The 20,777-nt window shown below is 38.5% G+C and overlaps 2 protein-coding genes across 10 annotated transcripts in view; one reads left to right on the top strand and one right to left on the bottom strand.

The window, feature by feature from the left end:
• LOC134536959 (gonadotropin-releasing hormone receptor) overlaps positions 1-20,777 on the top strand; it is a 684,534-nt gene that overhangs the window by 87,463 nt on the left and 576,294 nt on the right. For all 3 annotated transcript variants that reach the window (XM_063377083.1, XM_063377092.1, XM_063377075.1), the window contains exon 2: positions 1,880-3,087. In XM_063377083.1, the coding sequence (XP_063233153.1) occupies positions 2,482-3,087 (606 nt within the window). In that variant the 5' untranslated portion in view covers positions 1,880-2,481. The remainder of the gene's footprint in view (positions 1-1,879; positions 3,088-20,777) is intronic.
• LOC134536980 (uncharacterized) overlaps positions 1-20,777 on the bottom strand; it is a 579,850-nt gene that overhangs the window by 136,034 nt on the left and 423,039 nt on the right. For 2 of the 7 annotated variants that reach the window (XR_010075909.1, XR_010075901.1), the window contains one exon: positions 17,850-17,980. The exons of 1 other annotated variant lie outside the window; for it this stretch is intronic. Coding sequence is in view for 1 of the 6 variants with exons in the window: in XM_063377141.1 (XP_063233211.1) it covers positions 17,920-17,980 (61 nt within the window). In the remaining 5 variants the exon portion in view is untranslated. Of the gene's footprint in view, positions 1-17,666; positions 17,981-20,777 lie in introns of those variants that run through there. 4 more of the 7 variants (XR_010075914.1, XM_063377141.1, XR_010075908.1 and 1 more) reach the window with 3 other exon arrangements.

The raw sequence follows: 20,777 nt of genomic DNA, 5'->3' as shown, positions 1-20,777 counted from the left end.
TTTTTTATAACGTCATACAAATTCCTGCACGGAAAAAGCATAAATATAATTTTTTTTTCACTAACATGTAAATATTTATGAATAGCCATTCTAAGGTTTTAGGTAGATGTCGGAGAAATACTACCTATTGTAGCCGTTACCATGGTCCGACTTCCAAAAAAATTTTATATTGTTTTTCTTTTCATGGTACATAGTCCTCAATCCATCGTCAACTCAAAAGTTTATATATATATATAAACTTTTGAATTTATATATATATTTATATCACAATTTTGTAGACTCTTTAACTGCCGTTATTTTTCACAAATCACTTCCAAACTGATAAATAAAATCTAATTGTGGAAAATCACGGTCGAGTTCGTTTATGGGCAATTTCAGACAAAACGTGTAGAAATGAGGTTTTTTTTAAAAAAAACTTAGAAATCACTCAAACTCCCCTAATATAGAAAATATCACATCAGTTGAACGTATTATAACTCGTAGGAGTAATACCAAAATCTTTTCTCAAAAAACATTTTTGATACGACCAACCATAATTGCAAGGAGTGGAAAAAAACAGGGGTTGGAGGACAAAAAAAATCTTAGCTCTGTTCGTAGGTACACCATTTAATTCGTTCAAAGTAGTAGTATACAAATTATGTCCGAGCCCTGGCTTCTGGCTGTGGTGCTTGGTGCCGATCGAAATCTTGTATTGTGACTTCACGGCGGCCATTTTGGATGACCTTGATCTTGACCCCAGTGGTCATCTTGGTTCCACCATTTTGAATTCCGCCATTTCGTTTTCCGTATTCATTGTTACAGATGACAATGAAATTATCCCTACATTTACAAGTTAAGCGCAGCACTTCTACGTTATGGAACTAAACGTACGATGCCAATTCTTAAATTATTGTTTCTATATTTTTGAATTTTAAAAAAAGTAAGGTTAATCGTAGGAAAGTCATAAAGTTAATATATTTTTAACAATGAACGGTTTCAGTTTTGAAGTTAATGATCTCTAATATCGTAATACAAACGGTTGTAAAAATGTGTTTTTATAAATCTTTATTATATTTTTTTAACTTTAAAATAAATTGATTATGCTACAACATATTACATATAACGGTAAAAACTTCAAATATCCGATACTGTTAAGATCTTAATCAAACGGTAACCTGTTTCATGCTTAGGCCCTATGTCTTATGAGTTACGAAAGGATTTGGTCGGGTGCTAATCACAATCAATGTGAAATCCTCGTTAAATGCGTGTTACATATCAACCATGAATTAAAAGCAATCCAAAGCTTAGATAATCTCTAAAGTTTACATGCCCAACCCTCGTCAAGACTATAGGTTATATAAATACCAAAAATGTAGTATAGTTAATCGAAACAATATATAATTATATTGGTAATACCTTACCACACAGCCGTTCTGTTCAGTTTTGAGTGATAATAGCTTCAGAAAATCATTTTTTTTTTATGATTTGTGAGTTTAGATGTAAAAGTGTCGCTGTATTTATTAAAAAAATTTTAGTTACTGTCTATTATGATTCTTTGATTGAGATGAAATATTTACACAAATGATTTCAGTAAAATAAAAAATACTGTGTAATTTTAAATTTTTAGTTATATGCTATACATATGATATATATTAAATATATATATTAAAGATTCATATTTAACTACCAATAATAAATAAAATATGTTATTACTAATAAAAAGGAACAAGGAGAGACAATATCAGTTAATTGCAAATCTCAAAATTATATATATACATATATACGTGTGTGTGTTTGTTTTCAGCTCATTTAGAAAATATATTGGTCTCATGTTGCTTGATTATTTTTGAAACGATATACAAAATTGAATAATGATTGATGTATCTTTTATTGTCAACAGGTTATTAATTGAATCATAGATCTGGATTGCCATCCAAATCGGATGACTGAAGATCCAATTCAAAGAACATAATGACCTCCAAGTTTGGCGCAAGAAACCTTAAAATGTTCGTGGAGGAAAGACACTTTAAATGAAAGAACAAATGTTTTATTGCCAAAATTACAGAAAAATATCAAAAAATTAATTTAAATTTTTTTTGCAATCATATTACAGATGGCTTGAGATATTGGTAGTATTATTAATATGTTAATAAAAAAATATCATACATTTTTCATATTTTAAATGAAGACTTAAGTAGAAACTGAACGAAGTTTATATGTGTTTTTCGTGATAGTACACTAAAGTTAAACAAAGCAAGAGATGCATTATGTGCGGGAGTTACTTAAATGGTTTTGAAAATCCAATAAAAAGTAAATTTCAAAATTAAAAATTAAATTTTAGTGTGGGTGTTGAGTGGTGGCGTTGAAGAAGATAAATACAGTATTATTATTTCCTGACGAGCACGTCGAGTGAAAGTCCCTTCAGATATAAATAGACAGAGTTCCTGCTTAGCGGGCAAACCGGTAGCCGCCGGTCGCCAGCAGGTCCGAGCAAGTCGCAGCATGTTGGGACCTGTCCGCGCGTGTCCGAACCTGCTCCGGGCCATGCTGCTGCTGGCGGTCCCGGCGGTCGGCGCCAACTCGTCGCGCGCGTGGCGCGTGCTGCCCATCGAGGACTGCGGCGGCAACGCGACCAACTCCTCGGGCGAAGGGGTTTCGTGCCTGGAGCACGCGCCCTCCCTCACGTCCTCCTCCGCGACCAAGGCCGCGGTGCTGGCGGTGCTGGCGTTTCTGTCGCTCGTCGGCAACGCGTGGACCATCTGGAGCATCCAGCGGGAGGGTCGCGCGGTGGCCAGGCGCCACGTGGGCGCGGTGTACGCACTCATCCTGCACCTCTCGGTCGCCGACCTGCTGGTGTCGGTGTGCTGCCTGGGCGGCGAGGCGGCCTGGAGCTACACCGTGCAGTGGCTGGCGGGAGACGCCGCCTGCAAGCTCTTCAAGTTCCTGCAGATGTTCAGCCTGTACCTCAGCACCTTCGTGCTGGTGCTGATCGGTGTGGACCGGTTCGTCGTCGTGCGCTACCCCATGAAGTCGCTCGGCACATCGGGCCGGCTCAACAAGGCCATCGTCTTCTCCTGGGCGCTCAGCTTCCTGCTCAGCACCCCACAGGTAAGACATCTGTGGCATGTAATCTCTTATACTCGATAGTCTGTGCTCACTTTTCAAACTATTTCATCGCATCTCTATTAAAAACTTCATTTAAATTTTGCAAAGAAAATTGGTTACAACTATCCATTCTTTGTAAATTTACAGATATATTGGTATATTTTTGAGGATCTAGGTACTCAGTTTAATTACTTCCTTTGGGTATCTCAATAATGATCATCTATGTGTTTTAACAAAACCTTCAAAAACTGGTTTTATCTACAACAGAAACACTTATTTTCTTTCCACGTGTGTAGCCTAGCATAGTTTCTACAAATACCAAATTATTAGGTGACACGAATAAACTTTAGTTTATTTAATATGCTTTCTTTGTAGAAAAGTATGTAAATTTTCTGTAGTATTTAAGTGAAGCTTTTAACTAGGTGCATGCTCGTTTTTAATTAAACTTTTATTTAATGCATGTTTTTCTTTGTAAACACTAGTTAAAATGTAAGTAAACAATGGCGTTTTAGCGTAACTTTACTTCACTAATTTTATTTAATTTATGAAAGAATATTTCCCATACATTCCAGAAGGTAGAGTTTTAATATTTTGCTAAGGTTGGCTAGAATTTTCTCGTAATGAGCACAGATATGGCGACTTGACATACCCACCCTCTGACGTCACAGCGTCACTTGACACACGAGGATATGAAAGTAACCGTGGGGCACAAAACAGTTGCTGCCTAATGCCGCATATGGCCGCAAGGAAGCATTTAATATTTTTAATGTCAAACTTTTAAATAATAGGTACAATGTGGTGTAATAACTCATTATAAGAGTTTATATTTTACGCTTGAAACAGCATTTCATACATTTTAGAAACATCGAAAGTTTTAAATATAGAAAATTTAAGTGTCCAGAGACGACCGCCCAAGAGCAATTCTCAGCGTACATGTGCGTGTGCTCAAAACACTTCATCGCTGCAGATTGCATTAGAGTTGACTGCGGTGTTAAATTTTTAAAGAAGAATACAGTGCCAAGTACTTTTACGTTCACATCGCCTTGGAAACTAAGCCCTTCCACACAGAAAACGTCGTTGCAAATCAAGTGTAAGTAGGCCTAGAACATGAAAAGTGCTCATGTCCTAGAATGTTTTTACTAAACAAAAACGCTTTCCTGTTTTTTTTTTTTTTTTTTTTTTTTTACAAATTGTTAACATTTATATCAATAAAAATTAAACACTGCAAGTAAAAAAAAAGTTTTTATAGGACAGCATAAAGGGCCTGACACAACTCGATAGTCGGTAACAGAAAAAATAAGTGTAACGAATCAGTTTGTAAGGTTTGTGCGGATTCATTTTTCAAGATCCTAAAATTATACAGTGCATAAGCTGAATAAAAACACAGATAAATCGTGAAAATTGTACACGTCAAACACCTGTAGCAGGGTGTATAATTATTAATAATGGAGGGTAGTGGTTTAAGCGTAACCATAGAGCTATGTCTGAAAATGATATATCTGACTTTAATATAACTACATTAATTATTGTTTTCTTTTTCGGTCTTTTTCTAGTTTTAAATGTTTTTACCTCACTATTTCCCTGGACCTTATTGCCCTTCCAACTATTAAGCATTTCAGAATCCAGTAGGAATTTCAAAAGACATTTTTTTTTGGGGGGGGGGGAAGTGGTTATTAAAGAACATTAGAAATACTCAAATATACCCTTTTATCATGAAAAGACTGCGATTTTTTTTTTTCAATTATCTAATCAAATATACGAATGCCTGCAAATGCATAATGGACCGGGGGTAAATATTTGTATTTTTTTTAGTAACATTTACTTCCCAGTAAATAAAATTAGAGCAAGCACCATTTTTGAGCCATCAGAATTTATCTCTATAGTAGTGAATAAGGAGTTGCTATATTCAATGTTATGGGAGTTAAAATTACATTGAAATAACCATATAGTTTTTCAAGCCATTATAAACAAATTTAGGCTTTAATAACACTATGCAACATGCTTTTTATGATAATCTGATCTTAGGTGTTTCTAAATATATTTTTTGCGCTGATTCCAGATCTGCAATCCATTTTTTCCTATGCTCCAATGCCTTTCTGGTCTGAAAAAGGCAGCAGCTCTAGTGGAGATCCTCTCAGGGCCAAGACAAGTGCCGTAGCCTTTTCTTATTCACCCCAACCATTTACTTCTGTAGCTGCCTCGAACTATCTTCTGTACACTGTCCACGAAGATTGACCATCAAAGGTGGGTGGCTTGAATTTTGAGTGGCTGTTGGATGTTCCCTCCCCCTTAACATTCTCGGAGTAACTCTTCTGGCTTGCAGCAGCTGTATCTTCCTTAATCATCCACCGGCACTCCTTGGTTACAGCTGCTACATGCTGTTCGGTGGTCTGCTCGAGCTGAGCATGCTGTTGTGCCATCAGTTCTACATGTTCAACTAGCTGTTGCTCCTGTCTGGCAAGTTGTTCTTGTTGCGCAAGATGCTGCTTGAAACACTATACTTTACTCTGGAACTGGATGGTTGTTTCGACGATCTCTTCATTTCTTCTTAGTTTTTCTTGATGTACTATATATCTGTCTTTATTGCATTCATCTCTTATTGGAAATTATTCATTTCATTCTTAATATCTTCTTGTCAGTTCTTAATTTCATTCTTTATCGCTTATTGGCGGTTTTTATTTTAAATCTTCATATCTTCTTGGCAGTTCTTCATCTCATTCTTCATCTCTTTTTGGCTTTTGTCACTTTTATTCTTCATATATTTTTGCCTCTTTTTATATATATTTTTTAACTTGACTAGGAAAACCATTACATACTTAAGATGTCGGCATCCATCTTTCTTGACCACAAACACTTCCAGTCTGTCACTATCACTATTGTCCTACGATCTACTGTGTAATTTGACCTACGAGCTAACCTAAACTTCTACTGAAAACTAACACCAACTTTACTTCAACTGCACTCAAAATAAATACAGTTCCTGGCCCTAATTTTAATACTAAAAATACTAATTCTATTATTTTTCCTAATTTTCTATTAACAATTCAAAAATTATTTAGTTATTGCTTTCCCACTTATGACACCCAAATGTTACGACCTAAGTGGGAAAAACAGGGGTTCGTAAGAGATAGCCCAATAAGGTTTTATTAGTTTTTTAATTACTATTATAAACATTACTAATGAATAATTGTACTTTAAAACGTCCAACCACCATTCACTGGCACTTAAAAATGTTTATACACAGTCTCGCACCACTCAGTCGCACTCTGTCGATCCAGTCGATCCGCGTCGCGCCACTCTCGATGGGGTCTCTCACCCTCTTGGCAGATGTCGCACTTCTCCGAACTCTCGGAACTTGCTCGGAACTCTCGCGGAAGCCAGCGTCGCTGCGTATACAACTGTGGCACCATCGTTGAACCGACGGGAGTGGCCGCGACGAGTCCCGTCATCTTGGGCCAACCCGACGCCCGAAAAGTCCAGAAAGGCGACGTTTATTCACGTCACTCCTCGCGATGGCCTCTGTAAGCCCGGGATTCCCTGGCTGCTAAAAGTGGCAATAGCCCGAGGCGGAACGATGCTTGGGGAGGGGCGCGGAGAGGGGTATAGCGAGGACCTGTGTAATCCAGCCAGGCACGAGTGGCATGTCTTACGTCAATGGACGGCGCGTGACTTCAGTGGCCGTGCGGGGCCGCCAGCCAGCTCCGAACCCGCAGTCTTGTCTCTCGCGTTCTTAACAAAATAAATACAGACAGTGAAGCAAAACATTACATTTCGGAACAATTTGGGGCAGTTTTTAATATTTATTGTTTTAGCTTTTGCGAGAAAAAACAATTCAAACACCAATCTTCTAAAAACATGTGACGCTGTAGCAACGTAGTTAAGATTATATATATCGTTTCCAATGACCTTTCTGTTAACAAGACGTTAAAGAGAGAGAGAAAGAGAGAGAGAGAGAGAGAGAGAGATGATGTATTGGGCAGCAAGCTTCGCCGCGCCAGTGCGAGGCAGGAGTGTGAAATGAAAACGGCAACAGCGAGATAGATGACATTTGGCAAATGCGCTCGACTGGCTGAGTCACGGACCTTGGATAATCCTTCGCAGGCTTCGCTCTGGATGGGTAGAGAAATGTAGGCTTTATAAGTAAGGCATTGTTTATTTCGCGAAAAGATTCGAGATCAGTTTTATGTTAAAACACGGTAGAATCGTCTGTGTTTCGTATTTGGTTCAGTTTCTTTCAGTTCCATTACCGCTGTCGGCACATCTACTGCAGCCATTCTGTGCGGAAAGCAAACGCGTCCTTGAATGGCGTGGCCAAATAAGGCAATGGCTTCTCTCGCAGACGATCGCCAATTACAGCGAAGATACCTTTGGCGCGAGTAAAACATTTTGTAGCGTAAAGAGTTTAAGTTTTTTTTTCGCGAAAAACACATGCCCCTAAAGTATACGCCATATAAGAACATAAACTGATTGGTAGACATAATATTTACTGATGTGGGCTTAGAATCCACGAACGTTTGCGTAACCGAGTCAGTCTTAGGTGTACATTGGTCGCTGAAATATTCAAATTTCTCTCCTGGTCGCAAATGATCCGGTAAGAGGATTTGAAGATATTTATCAGTCGTTGGCTTCTGGTCCTTCAAGGAGTGTCAAATAACCTATGCCTCAGTAATAGGGGTCATTCTGTGTACCTAGTAACATTTAAAGTCGAGGCTGTCGCCAAGTGTTAACGGGAAATTTTCAGGTCCGTACTTAACAACATATTTAATTACTGTTTCCAGCTTTCACAGCAACACGATGGGTGTTTTTTTATTGCCTATTGTAAATTGTTATAAAGCTCACTTTCAAACCAGGGTAAAGGAAGCAGAACAAGTCGCGGGTTTGAAGCCAGAGTTCTAGCTTCGTCCACTCGAGGTTTCGCAGAACATAAAAATGTCAGGAGTCAGCCAGATGACTCCAAATAGTGTTATGCTTTGCGTCTGTGAGGAGGGTGAACTTAATCAACAGGCCAAATTTAACTATCCTTGATATTTAATTCCAAGCCGATAGATAGAGCACGTTTCATAACAAATAAACGCGCTGTATAAAATACGCCTCTTTCCTTATCACAACATATCTGAAACAGCCACAAAAATTCGTTAATCCAGGAGCAAGAAAATGTCATAAGAAGCGTGCGCAATAAATAACAAGCAGTTAACATGAGTGTATTGCCATTACAATTACTTTCTGCTATCTGTTCCACGGAACTTTACCTCAATATAAGACGTTTAGAAGCTCGCTGTACCTACAAGCTTGTTTCTCGTATGCTAAGCATGCTAATTGTGAACATCAAAATTAGCATTTGACAAAATCTCAATGCAAGGCCACTGAATATCGAACATTTAATCTGTGGCTACCATTAACCTTAGTTTATTAACTAGAGTTTGTACGACATTACACGTAATAAAGTTAACACCCATGGCATGACTAGAAAAAAATAGTTACTTACAAATAAATTACATAAAGTAATGACAAATTTTAGTCATTTAATTTACCACGGACCCTGTGCAAACGTAATCCGAGTACTAGACAACGACTAAAATAACTCAACAGATGAAGCAAAGGCTTCTTAATTCATGGGGCAATGCTAACAACACGTAAATTGAGCAAACCCAAAAATGGCCTTAAAGAAATGAAGCGAATGGGAGTCAACCAGGGTCTTAACGCCCTAGCGTTCCAGACAGCCACGCGGACAGCCCACAGAACAAAGCTCACGTTATGCCGGGCAGACTTGGCAAAGTCAACATAAGTGTGAGCCAAAACACAAAACTCGTCTCCAAAGGCAATCATGCTCATAACCGGAGCACGTGAAACAAGGCAAAGTCAACGTGGCACGACTAAACGAAAGAGCAGTTAAACCAACTGCACTTCGCCGTTGTGCTACAAGTTAAACTTTATGTGAATTCAGATGGTATGCTGCACGTTGCCAGGACGAGATCTACTCAGCTTAAAATCGACACGGTGCGGTGGTCAGGCGCGGAGGGGAAACAGTTACCCTGCCAAACTAAAAGGAGGGGATAAAGAGGGGAAGTGTCTCTCGGCCAGACGAAGCTCGCTGAGGCCAGGCGGGCGATTCAAATCTGCAGGCCGTTGTTTCATGTTCATTCAAGAAATTTGAAAAAAAAAATTAAATGCAAAGTATTAACTTTGTAAAGTAAGTAAATATTCAATTTATCGCTGAAAATGGATTTAAATAACCACCTTATTTTTAAGACTTAAAAAGAATTCATACCTAAGAATCAAATAAAAGAGTGATTTTCATTGCTAGATATTAAAAATAACCATAAAAATTACTTAAGAAAAATTTAAATATAAGTAGGTATTAATTTAAGATATAATGAAATATTTTGCTCTTTAGCCAGTTAGTCAATATCACTGATCTAAAACACAAGATTAAAAGAACAACAATTTTTAATAAATATTTAGTGTAGGCTACATAAAATCAAGGAGTTTTTTGTATCCATCATTTTTTCAACAGGCGTCTTAGACGCCTTACAACTCCCTTATGTTATATACTTCACGAGGAATTCTTATGAACGTGAATAAAAATTAAATTTAAGTATATAAAAAAAATAATTCGTAAAGTGATACCGCCGGAAACATTATTTTACGCAATTGCAATTACTACTCTAGCCTCATCCATATGTCCTCCGCGAACTGAAGTTGAAACGTTACTCGTCCTAAGCTTACTTGGGTCGACTCCGGGGAAGGAATTAATAACGCGGCCGAGTCTGTGACTATAAAGATTGCTTCTTGACGACAAACGGAAGGTGTAGAACTTGAAAGTTACAAAATTTAAGTCATTGTGACTTGAGCTGTTCGTGTTAATCGTGTGTCGTAATATTTATAGTTTGTTTAAAATGGTTTTACGTCGCATGGTTAAGCATAGCGGATTAAGGCAACTGCACCACTTCGATACCGTCTAGGTGTTCATAAACGTGTGTCATATTATTTGTGAGTCGGGATCTAACCCACGACCTTTTCCACATGAGGGTGAACAGTTACCGCCACTAAGGACTTACAGTAATACCAGATTTCTTGATACCTATGTGTTTATGCGCAGAAGTGATGGAAACCATGAAATTTTTATTGCATTTACTTACAATCGATCAGGTGTAAGAACAATAAGTTTATTGGTTATTATTAGTTCATATATTGCAAAATGTTGGTTGGTAAAAACGAAATAAAATGAAATCTTTTAATGTCCAGTGTAAAACTGCGACAGGTTATTTACAAGTTATATCGTAGGTCCACATGTTAAAGTTAATTTTTCAAACTATCAACTGAATTGTGTGCGTTTAGTTGAACAGAAAAAGTTTTATTTTTAAAATATGAATCACCTTTTGTTTTTATTCAATACTGCACTCGTTATAAACAGGACACTAATACGTTAATATGTGTAAGCTTAATTTAACAAATAATTAAACGCCTATGCACCACTATCGCTGAAAACGGTTTTACACAAATAATACGCGTTAAACTACTGAAACATTTTAAGATCTAGTGTGAACTATTCATTAAAAAAATTAATTCAATCAATCTTGTGGAACAAGGAACACCTGCAAATAAAAAAAAATAGTTTCCTTTAAGATAAAATACCGGTTACAGCCATGTTACGTCAGGTGTCCCAACCTTTCTTGAAGTAATTTATTGTCTTTAATAGTAGCTTTGACTGCTGTATAAATCACCAAACATCTTAATATCTTAATAAATGTACATGTAAAATACAGAAAACGTTTTAATGTGTTGATATTTATGATGATTTTCTAAATTGCACAATTTTCTACACATCAAACTATTACTTTATTATACACTGTAGTTTTAATTAAAGAGAAAAGAAACAAAACTTTTTAATAAACCTAATTGCCATCATTCGTTAAATTATATATGAATGAAATAATTTAAATACACATAAAGACGCAAAAATGTAATTGTGCAATGTTATTGCCTCTGCTATGAGAACCTACTAGAAATGCAAATATACTTATTTAGTATTTTTATATCAACGTTCGGTTCATTGCGAAGAAAATTACTTTAAAATTTCCTCGTGCGTTGTAATGCATGTAAATTTCGCCTCATTATCACTGCGTAGAACCTGTGGGTGAGTAATTGCAGAAGTACTCCATTTTCCATCTGAACACGATTAATAATCTTAACAGGCATGTACCCAAGGTATAGTCAAATTATTTACTTTACATTAATTTATATTTAAATAAAATGCATGTTATTTTTACAATTCGCAGTGATTTATTTATTTTTATCTGACGTGCGGGCAGCAAATAAATTCCGCGATTTCCTCGCTAATAACGGAAACTGGCATGCCAATAATGAGCAAGAATCTTTACCTTAGGTTTTACCTTAGAAAGGTTAAAAGTCTATATGAAATCCTTTAAACGCAGCAAAGAACACATGGAAATATTTGTGATACGATTTCAGAAACTATTTATTGTTACTTGTAGAGCCTGAGGAAAAAAAATAGTTTCTAAATATTCGGCTTTTTGAGCGAAAGTCAGTAGCTTACTGCTTCTCGGCATGACAAAAAGTCGGAGTAATACATTTTTTTGAAGACGTGTTTTCAACTCAGAAACCGGTCAAAAATAAAGTGCCGCATTACAACCAGCAGGTTATTTCATTAAATAAGCTGAGAAATTTTTTCAATTAAATCCCTAGCCAAAGATTTACCATACTTTATAGTAGGGAGAAGATTTAAAAAATAAATAAATAAAAAACAAACTGGCGAGGAATTTTCTTTTAGTCTTCGCTCTTACCTCAAATTTATATTATAAAATTTGATTTGTGTTCAGCTATGGGTTAACTCCAATTTTTCTTAAATACAAATATATAATTCGATTGTTTAAAAGAGTAAATCGCAGATTAGATCTTTTAAATCCGAGGTATTTATTTAATTAAAGATAGGATCTTAACTGCCGGGGATAAAATAGAATTTGAGAAAAATCTGGAATTGTAGGTTTTTGAAAAAAAAGAAGGAAAAATATTATATTCTTTTTAAATAGCCAACACGTTAAAATTTTTAGAAGTCAACTTTTTTATCTAGTATGTTTGATTACGTACTAATTACAAATTCTAAATTCACTATAGCTGGTAGCATATATAAATATTTCCTTGATAGATTATGTAGGGATAAATTGTGTACCTAATCTTGGTCAACTACACATGTACTAGTATATGTGTATATATATACATGCACTAGTATATGTATATATATATATTAATTTCAAAAATATTTTCCCTCGAATATCAAATATTTCAAATAAAAAATAGTAAATGGTAATAGAATATTTAGGAATTTTATTGGCATTTTCACATTTGTGATAGAACTTAAGCACAAGCTATTGGACGTTAAATCACTGATATCACCACTTTCAATTGATCAATTTATTAACAATTATATAATTTACAAATTTAATTTTCTTACTATTGAAAGTACTATTGTCTAATACTAATTTATTTAGCAGTTCAGTACTGATATGCTGTTGGCGTGGTGGCCCACTGCCCAAGTTTTTTTTTTGTGGGGGGTGGGGTGGGGGGGGGGGGGGGAGAGCAAAATGACCTGAATGACCTGAGAGCCGAATGTTGGCTAGTCGTAAGAAAAAAAAATCAAATACAGCAAATATACAACTGTTTTTTAAGTGCGATTCTGAAATATCGATTTTCTCCTATGGTTTTTGCCACGTACCGTGTCTAATCTAAAAATTCAACTGTTCTCGTAATAAGCACTATTAGTCAACGTAAAACTATGCCAATGTTGTTTTATTAACAATAGTTTGCAACAAACTTCATCTGATTCTCAGTGTTCCGTATAAAAACATCATGTTATGATTTACAAGTGACATTTGGGAAATGAGTGGCTCCGGTTAAACTTCTAGGAAGAGTAAAATGTCAAAAACTAACACGACATTGACTATAATAGTGGTCTTCGAACTGCGTCCCATCGGGTGATATTTTGCGTTTAAAGGAGAATGTTTCAGCGAACATTATTTCTGCTTAAAATCTCCTCAAGTTCAAGATGAACCGCGTCCGATAGCTCTTTAGTGACTTTTCATTCCCTATAGAATGCTTTTGTAACTCTGCTGGCGTACTTTCTGTGTACCCCTACCCAGAGAGCAGTAAGGACTGCTACGAGAGCCAACATTTCTTTTTTTTTATTCTCTCAGTTGGTAGTTGCAGAGGGAGACGTGGCCGGGGGCCAGGCCGAGCTTAGGGAATACACAGATGGAGCTTAAGGTCCGATTCTGGGCGAGGGGGGTGAGGCCAAAAATGGGAGGGTGATTTCAGTGTACTAAACGTACCAAAATGGCGGCCATTTGTTTACAAATGTATCAGTAGCTGTATTGAAGGCTAAATGGGAACAAAATATAAATTCATATAATTACATTTGTACTATGAATATTAGTTATATATATATATAAACATATCAACCATTAATATTTCAACCTAATTTTCTTCCGAACAGCCTAAATACAGACGTTAATAAAAGCATGCTAGGAGAGATGAAACAAATATAAACAAACGTCAGCTATATTGGTGTGTGAAAATAAGAAGGAAAAAAAGGGGGCGGGAAGGCTTCGCGTCTGACGGCTCATGCTCCGCCTGGAGATGTAGCGGCCGGGCGCGGAGGCAAACAGCCACGCTCGGGGTCAAGGTGGACCGCGGAGCGCCCGGCCTTTATCGCGATGGCCGCGGACACATGCCCGCCGGCACGAGCGCAGTGTTGTCACACCTGCCCGTGTGGGGAAAACAACACGTGCAAGTTCGGCCACATCTCATTCTCCTCTGAAATATCCCGCAGCATGTTTATTCATCAAGACAATCTGGAAAAAAAATAACACCCCTTCTGACACTGGGAATTAAACGATCTCTGTGCTTTCCTCTAATTCAGACAGATTTTTTTAAAAAATATATACTGTTGTTGTATCGTGTAGGACAGATGGTTAAAAAAATTCGTATGTAGGCCTACATATTTATAACGATTTTTATTTATATTCTCTAGGGTTTTATTTAAATTAACTTTAAACACTTGTGAAGTGTCTCATCATTTATTCACTCAAAACGAAAAAAAAGGATCGTTTTCCCAATTGTAATTTATTTTCCATGATATTATCACGGAATGTGACTAAACTTACGATCTGGCAACACTGAAGCGAGGCCGCAATGTCTATAGCGAACTCCACAGGGGCATTTATCTACACCTTTAACATTATCTATCTTAGCACTGAAAATACTTGTCGAAAATATTAAGGATTAAAAAAACCTTGCTTCTCTTGAATTTTCTTTTTTTATGATTTACATTTCTCTAAGGCCACAAATATTTATGGTGTCGGGACTTTAAATCTCATTGTGTCAACAATTTATAAATATTGCTTTTAGATAACATACACCAGCAACACGTGTTTACAATAGTAAAGATTGGATGAAACCCGATATGTCATTTCCGTTGCAAACGTTAAAGAATCAGATACGATACACTCATTTTTAAATATTTCTTGTCCATAAACTAATTTTTTCCAATATGCTTTATTAAGTTACTAGCTGCAGTACCCGGCTTTGCCCGGGCTGATCACCGGGTGATATATTGTCCGCGAGTTACAGCAAAATGGATAGCGATATGTCCAGTGTGTTGGACATTAAGAAATGTCACATAATTACTGTTTGTGTATCTGTGACTTATGATTTTCTGTTTACCCATGGCGATCGGTTGAAAGGTTTAGAAGTTTATGCGCTACAGCGCCATCTAGCGGCGAGTTACAAAAAAAATGGATAGCATAAAAACCTTCTTCATGATAAAAACATTCAATATGCCAACTTTCATGGCGATCGGTCAACGGTGTAAGAGTTTATCGACGTCATACATGCCAACATCCAATTATATATATTCTTATATTTCGAAATTTTGGAGCTTTCACTTTTGCGGAAAGTGGATGTTCAGGACCTCGAATGGTTTAAAACACTCCATCTCGAAAGAAATGATATTTGAAATTCCTGAAATTTTCGAGATTTTGGGGCTTTGTCCCCAGAGGGGGAGGGGTGATTTTGAGAACTCTGAATGGCAGGGAAACACTAAAAATCGAAAGAGAATGATTTTTGAAATTTTCTAAATTTTTGGGCTTTGTCCCCCGAGAAGGGGGGAGGGGATTATGTTGAGGACCCCGAATGGCTCGTAAACACTCCAAATCGAAAGAGAATAGGCTTTAGAAATTTTGGAAAAAATTTTTATTATTGGGTCTTTGACTCCTTGTGGGGGGAGGGTAGTTTGAGGACCCCGAATGGCTCGGAAACACTCCAAATAGTAAAAAGGTATACTTAAATTTAAGAAATTTTTGAAAGTTTTAGTAATTTTGGGGTTTTGCACTCCCCCCCTCCCTCAAAATTGAGTGGGAAGTCGACTTTGGGTAAAAGTTCCACCATGCCCCAGACACTTTAGTTCGTAATGACTTAATTTTAATACAATTTCCTCTAATTTTTCGAAATTTTGTGGCTTTCACTGTTGTGGAAGGGGATGGGGTGGAGGTTAAGGACCTGGAATGTTTCGGAACACTCCATCTCGAAAGAAGTGATATTTGAAATTCCTAAAATTATCGAAATTTTGGGGATTTTTCCCAGAGGGGGGCGGGGGATTCGAGGACCCTGAATGGCTCGAAAACACTTAAAATCGAAAGAGAAAGATTTTTAAAAATTTTTAAACTTTCGAAATTTTGGGGCTTTAACCACTTGGGGGGGGGGGGGGGGGGGGCGAATGGGACGGAAACACTCCAAATCGAAAGAGATATAAAGGAATATAAGAATGTAGGCATTTACTGTACTCCTATCTACCATAATAACAATATTGACAAATAGAAAAACTTATTACTTACCCATGAATAATGATTTTTTTCTGCAATTTAAATTGTAATATAAAAAACGGTATTGAAAATTGAAACGAATATGGTGACACTACAAACTGTCAAGATCTTTATATTTTTCTTACTCTCTACTTAGTTCCTTACAATAGAAAAACGTAACGTAATGGCTTGAAAGCTATTGCTCGGCAGGCATAGAGGAATGACACTAACAGTTTGTATATCTATGACACACATTACATAAAATTAAAATATATTTTTCTAACCCGTTCAAAGATTATTTTTTTAGACAAAAGATAGCCTATGTCCATCCCCAGGATATAATCTATCTCTTTGCCATATTTCATTTCGATCCGTTCAGCCGTTCAGCCGGGAAAAGGTAACAAACAGACATACAGACAGACAGACATACAGAGTTACTTTCGCATTTATAATATTAGTATTGATTCACAAAATATAACAGTAGTGGTAGGAAATAATATGCAACATAATAAAATCTCTGTTAAGTTGTTAGATTGGGTATGAGCTAAAATTCCAGAGTTTTTAATACCGCATCCCGGGAAACCCGTGACGTGCGTAAAAACCACGGGATCCACAAAGCTGCGAGACCGGTTTCAAGTCAAACCCGTATCGTGATCAACTCAACACGTCGAGTTATGAAACACGTCATTATCACCGTTACGTGGAGCGCGTCACTTGACCCCAGGAAGAAAAAAAATAGTCCTACAAGTTACCTGTAATAAGTTGTGTGACCTAATTACATCATAATAGTAGCACCACCATAATTTTACTCGATTTTACAGTTGAAAAACGTTAAATAAATTTCTCACAGAAGGTCGTTCAATCCCGCCATTAAGTTTATCGACCTTAATGTCCACAAACCGTTAAAACAATTAACCAAAATGACGTAATTCCTCATACGCAGTGGATTACGTTATACTAAATAAGCGTATTAAGTAATGTGTACTGTAACTGTATTCTATAAATTCTAATTTACAAAATTTACAAATAAAATTTTTAACTTAGATTTATTACAACATTTTTTATGTGGTTAGAAAATTTAAATTTTCATTCATACAATCATACAATCCTGAACTGTAAACAATTCTGCGAATTAAATGTCATTAAAATTTAAATTAAGGTTATTACGTGCAAAAAAAAGTGAAAGCTTTTCGGTGAAAATATGGTCGATCTGCCACAACTGATTATGTAAGCTATTTGTGCTTATGAACGCTAAACAACGTTATTTCCCACAATTTTCTTTTACTTAAGGCAAAACATTAAAAACAAGTTTTACACACATTTCTTACACCACAAAAATATGAATTTAAATAAATATATTTACACATACATATATTTAACGTACTGGATACACCAGTAATTAAATAATATTGAAATCTCATTTTAAAAGTTTTTATTGAATCACATTGTTTATAAAGTTATTTATAACTTATGTGTGCTTGTTTTGTATTATTTTTTTTTTTGGGGGGGGGGGGGGGGAATCAGCAGAATCACATGTGGTTAACATTAAAAATTAAAAACCAATACCAAACATGTTAGAATGTTGTGTCCTGATTATTGATTTGTATATTGTATGTTATTTGTGGCATAAAAAACACACAAAATACACATGTGCAATGATTCAATCTATTTTGGTTTGTTATATAACAGGATCATAAACATCTAAACCTTAGCTATATCTTTAAAACCACTGCTCTAAATGAATTAAATTAAGAAGGATAAAATATAAATTATAATTTTTAAGCCTTCGTTTTTCAATTTCTTCAGTAGTAGTATAAAACTTTCCTGTAGATGTGGCATGAGACGGAATAGATAGGTCAAAACTGATAACACACGTTACTTCAGCACTACCTGTTCTTTTGTTTACAGATGCTAATTTGACTTCTCCAGCATGAATATCATTATAGTCTTGACTAGTGATTCAACTTGACACAGATGTATAAAGTAGAACACGTATGTTCTCTTGTTCAGGTACCGGTAATCTGAAAAGGAAAAAAAAAAAAAACGAACTATAAATCTAACCCAAATATCAAAACAAACATAGTCTGACAATCTCACAGCCTTATGTATAATTCATTGATCATAAAATGCAGTGGGCATGGACAGTGGACGCTAATCACGCAGCTGACGGGTAAGGGACGAGGGAACGCAGCCTTGGACGTACATATTTAATGGCTAAGGACTTCACACTCTCCCCCCCCCCCCCCCCCCGAGATTTCCGGCGTAAGAGTTTGAATTTAAAAAAAAATTGTCCATCCATGGTTCATCGATTGATAACATTGTTTCGTTTACTAAGAAAAAAAAAACAAAGCTCGGAAACAGACAGGGGTTAAAAACATTAACGCACCTTTACATTTAAACATTTTCAATTATATAAAAAAAATCACAATATTGCTCTAAGTACTGTTACACTTTGAAGTAGATTCCCCTTCCTTCCACAGCAACCCGCGGGCAGCCTACACATAATGTACAAACTATGGCACTCTTACAATAACATTTACGGTGAAGTGAATCTAACACGAACTTTACTTCTCTGCAAACTACCGCACAAACTCTAAATTATCATACTGAGCTCCGAATATATAAAACTCACTTGGGATCAGTCACGAAAACAAATTGAAACACAAAGGAAAATTTTTATAAAAACACATATCCAATAGTTGTAACACTCAGGTGCTCTCAAATAAATATCTGAACTCTAAAACTGTCATTACGGTCAACTATTTACTACTGACTCATGGTAAAGTTACTGAGTTCGCAAAATACTCGTTTCAACTGTGAAGCGCAGCTAAGTATTCAATAAAGTTAGTCTTGAACAACCAGGTACGACTGCTTCCTTCACTCGCCTCAGTTCTCAGTAAGCAGCGAGTCTGCCCCTCGCCCAGAGACCGAAGCTTCTGCAGGAAAAGTTCCCGCTAGTTTTATGACTCGCCTGGCTGAAAGTGTGAGGAATCGCTACTCGCTCCGGCTGCTCGCTAGTTACCCGCCCCAGCAGCTGGTCGCAGTGCTTCTTGTCGCTCGTTCCCCGCCCCAGCAGCTGGTCGCAGTGCTTCTTGTCGCTCGTTCCATGCCCCAGCGGCTGGTCGCTGTGCTTCTTGTCGCTCGTTCCCCGCCCCAGCAGCTGGTCGCAGTGCTTCTTGTCGCTCGTTCCCCGCCCCAGCAGCTGGTCGCAGTGCTTCTTGTCGCTCGTTCCATGCCCCAGCAGCTGGTCGCAGTGCTTCTTGTCGCTCGTTCCCCGCCCCAGCAGCTGGTCGCTGTGCTTCTTGTCGCTCGTTCCCCGCCCCAGCAGCTGGTCGCAGTGCTTCTTGACGCTCGTTCCCCACCCCAGCAGCTGGTCGCAGTGCTTCTTGTCGCTCGTTCCCCGCCCCTGCAGCTGGTCGCAGTGCTTCTTGTCGCTCGTTCCCCGCCCCAGCAGCTGGTCGCAGTGATTCTTGTCGCTCGTTCCATGCCCCAGCAGCTGGTCGCAGTGCTTCTTGTCGCTGGTTCCCCGCCCCAGCAGCTGGTCGCAGTGCTTCTTGTCGCTGGTTCCCCGCCCCAGCAGCTGGTCGCAGTGCTTCTTGTCGCTCGTTCCCCGCCCCAGCAGCTGGTCGCTGTGCTTGTTGTCGCTCGTTCCATGCCCCAGAAGCTGGTCGCAGTGCTTCTTGTCGCTGGTTCCCCGCCCCTGCAGCTGGTCGCTGTGCTTCTTGTCGCTCGTTCCCCGCCCCAGCAGCTGGTCGCTGTGCTTCTTGTCGCTCGTTCCCCGCCCCAGCAGCTGGTCGCTGTGCTTCTTGTCGCTCGTTCCATGCCCCAGCAGCTGGTCGCTGTGCTTCTTGTCGCTCGTTCCATGCCCCAGCAGCTGGTCGCTGTGCTTCTTGTCTTTCGTTCCATGCCCCAGCAGCTGGTCGCTGTACTTCTTGTCACTCGTTCCCCGCTCCAGCAGCTGGTCGCTGTGCTTCTTGTCGCTCTTTCCATGCCCCAGCAGCTGGTCGCAGTGCTTCTTGTCGCTGGTTCCCCGCCCCTGCAGCTGGTCGCTGTGCTTCTTGTCGCTCGTTCCCCGCCCCAGCAGCTGGTCGCAGTGCTTCTTGTCGCTCGTTCCCCGCCCCAGCAGCTGGTCGCAGTGCTTCTTGTCGCTCGTTCCATGCCCCAGCAGCTGGTCGCTGTGCTTCTTGTCGCTCGTTCCCCGCCCCAGCAGCTGGTCGCAGTGCTTCTTGTCGCTCGTTCCCCGTCCCAGCAGCTGGTCGCAGTGCTTCTTGTCGCTCGTTCCCCGCCCCAGCAGCTGGTCGCTGTGCTTCTTGTCGCGCGTTCCCCGCCCCTGCAGCTGGTCGCTGTGCTTCTTGTCGCTCGTTCCCCGCCCCAGCATCTGGTCGCAGTGCTTCTTGTCGCTCGTTCCCCGCCCCAGCAGCTGGTCGCAGTGCTTCTTGTCGCTCGTTCCCCGCCCCAGCAGCTGGTCGCAGTGCTTCTTGTCGCTCGTTCCCCGCCCCAGCAGCTGGTCGCTGTGCTTCTTGTCGCTCGTTCCCCGCCCCAGCAGCTGGTCACCATTCTTTTTGTCGCTCGTCTGCTCAAGTACTCACAACTGACGCCCAAGTTTATTATCTCCTACTGTGGAAGCTTAGGCTATTATTTTCATGTGAGACATATATTTTTTGTTTAGAAAGACTGAACGAGAAAATTCAATCGCCTTTACAACTCCAACATAATTATGTTCAAAGATAACATTTTCAAAAATTTTAATTGTTTCTTTGTAGACCAAATTTTTAAAATAATATTTTGTTTTATCATTTTCTTTTTTTCAGTTGTTCA

Source organism: Bacillus rossius, chromosome 1, assembly GCF_032445375.1.
Source record: "Bacillus rossius redtenbacheri isolate Brsri chromosome 1, Brsri_v3, whole genome shotgun sequence".
NCBI lineage: Eukaryota > Metazoa > Arthropoda > Insecta > Phasmatodea > Bacillidae > Bacillus > Bacillus rossius.
This window is presented reverse-complemented; position numbering and strand designations above follow the sequence as displayed.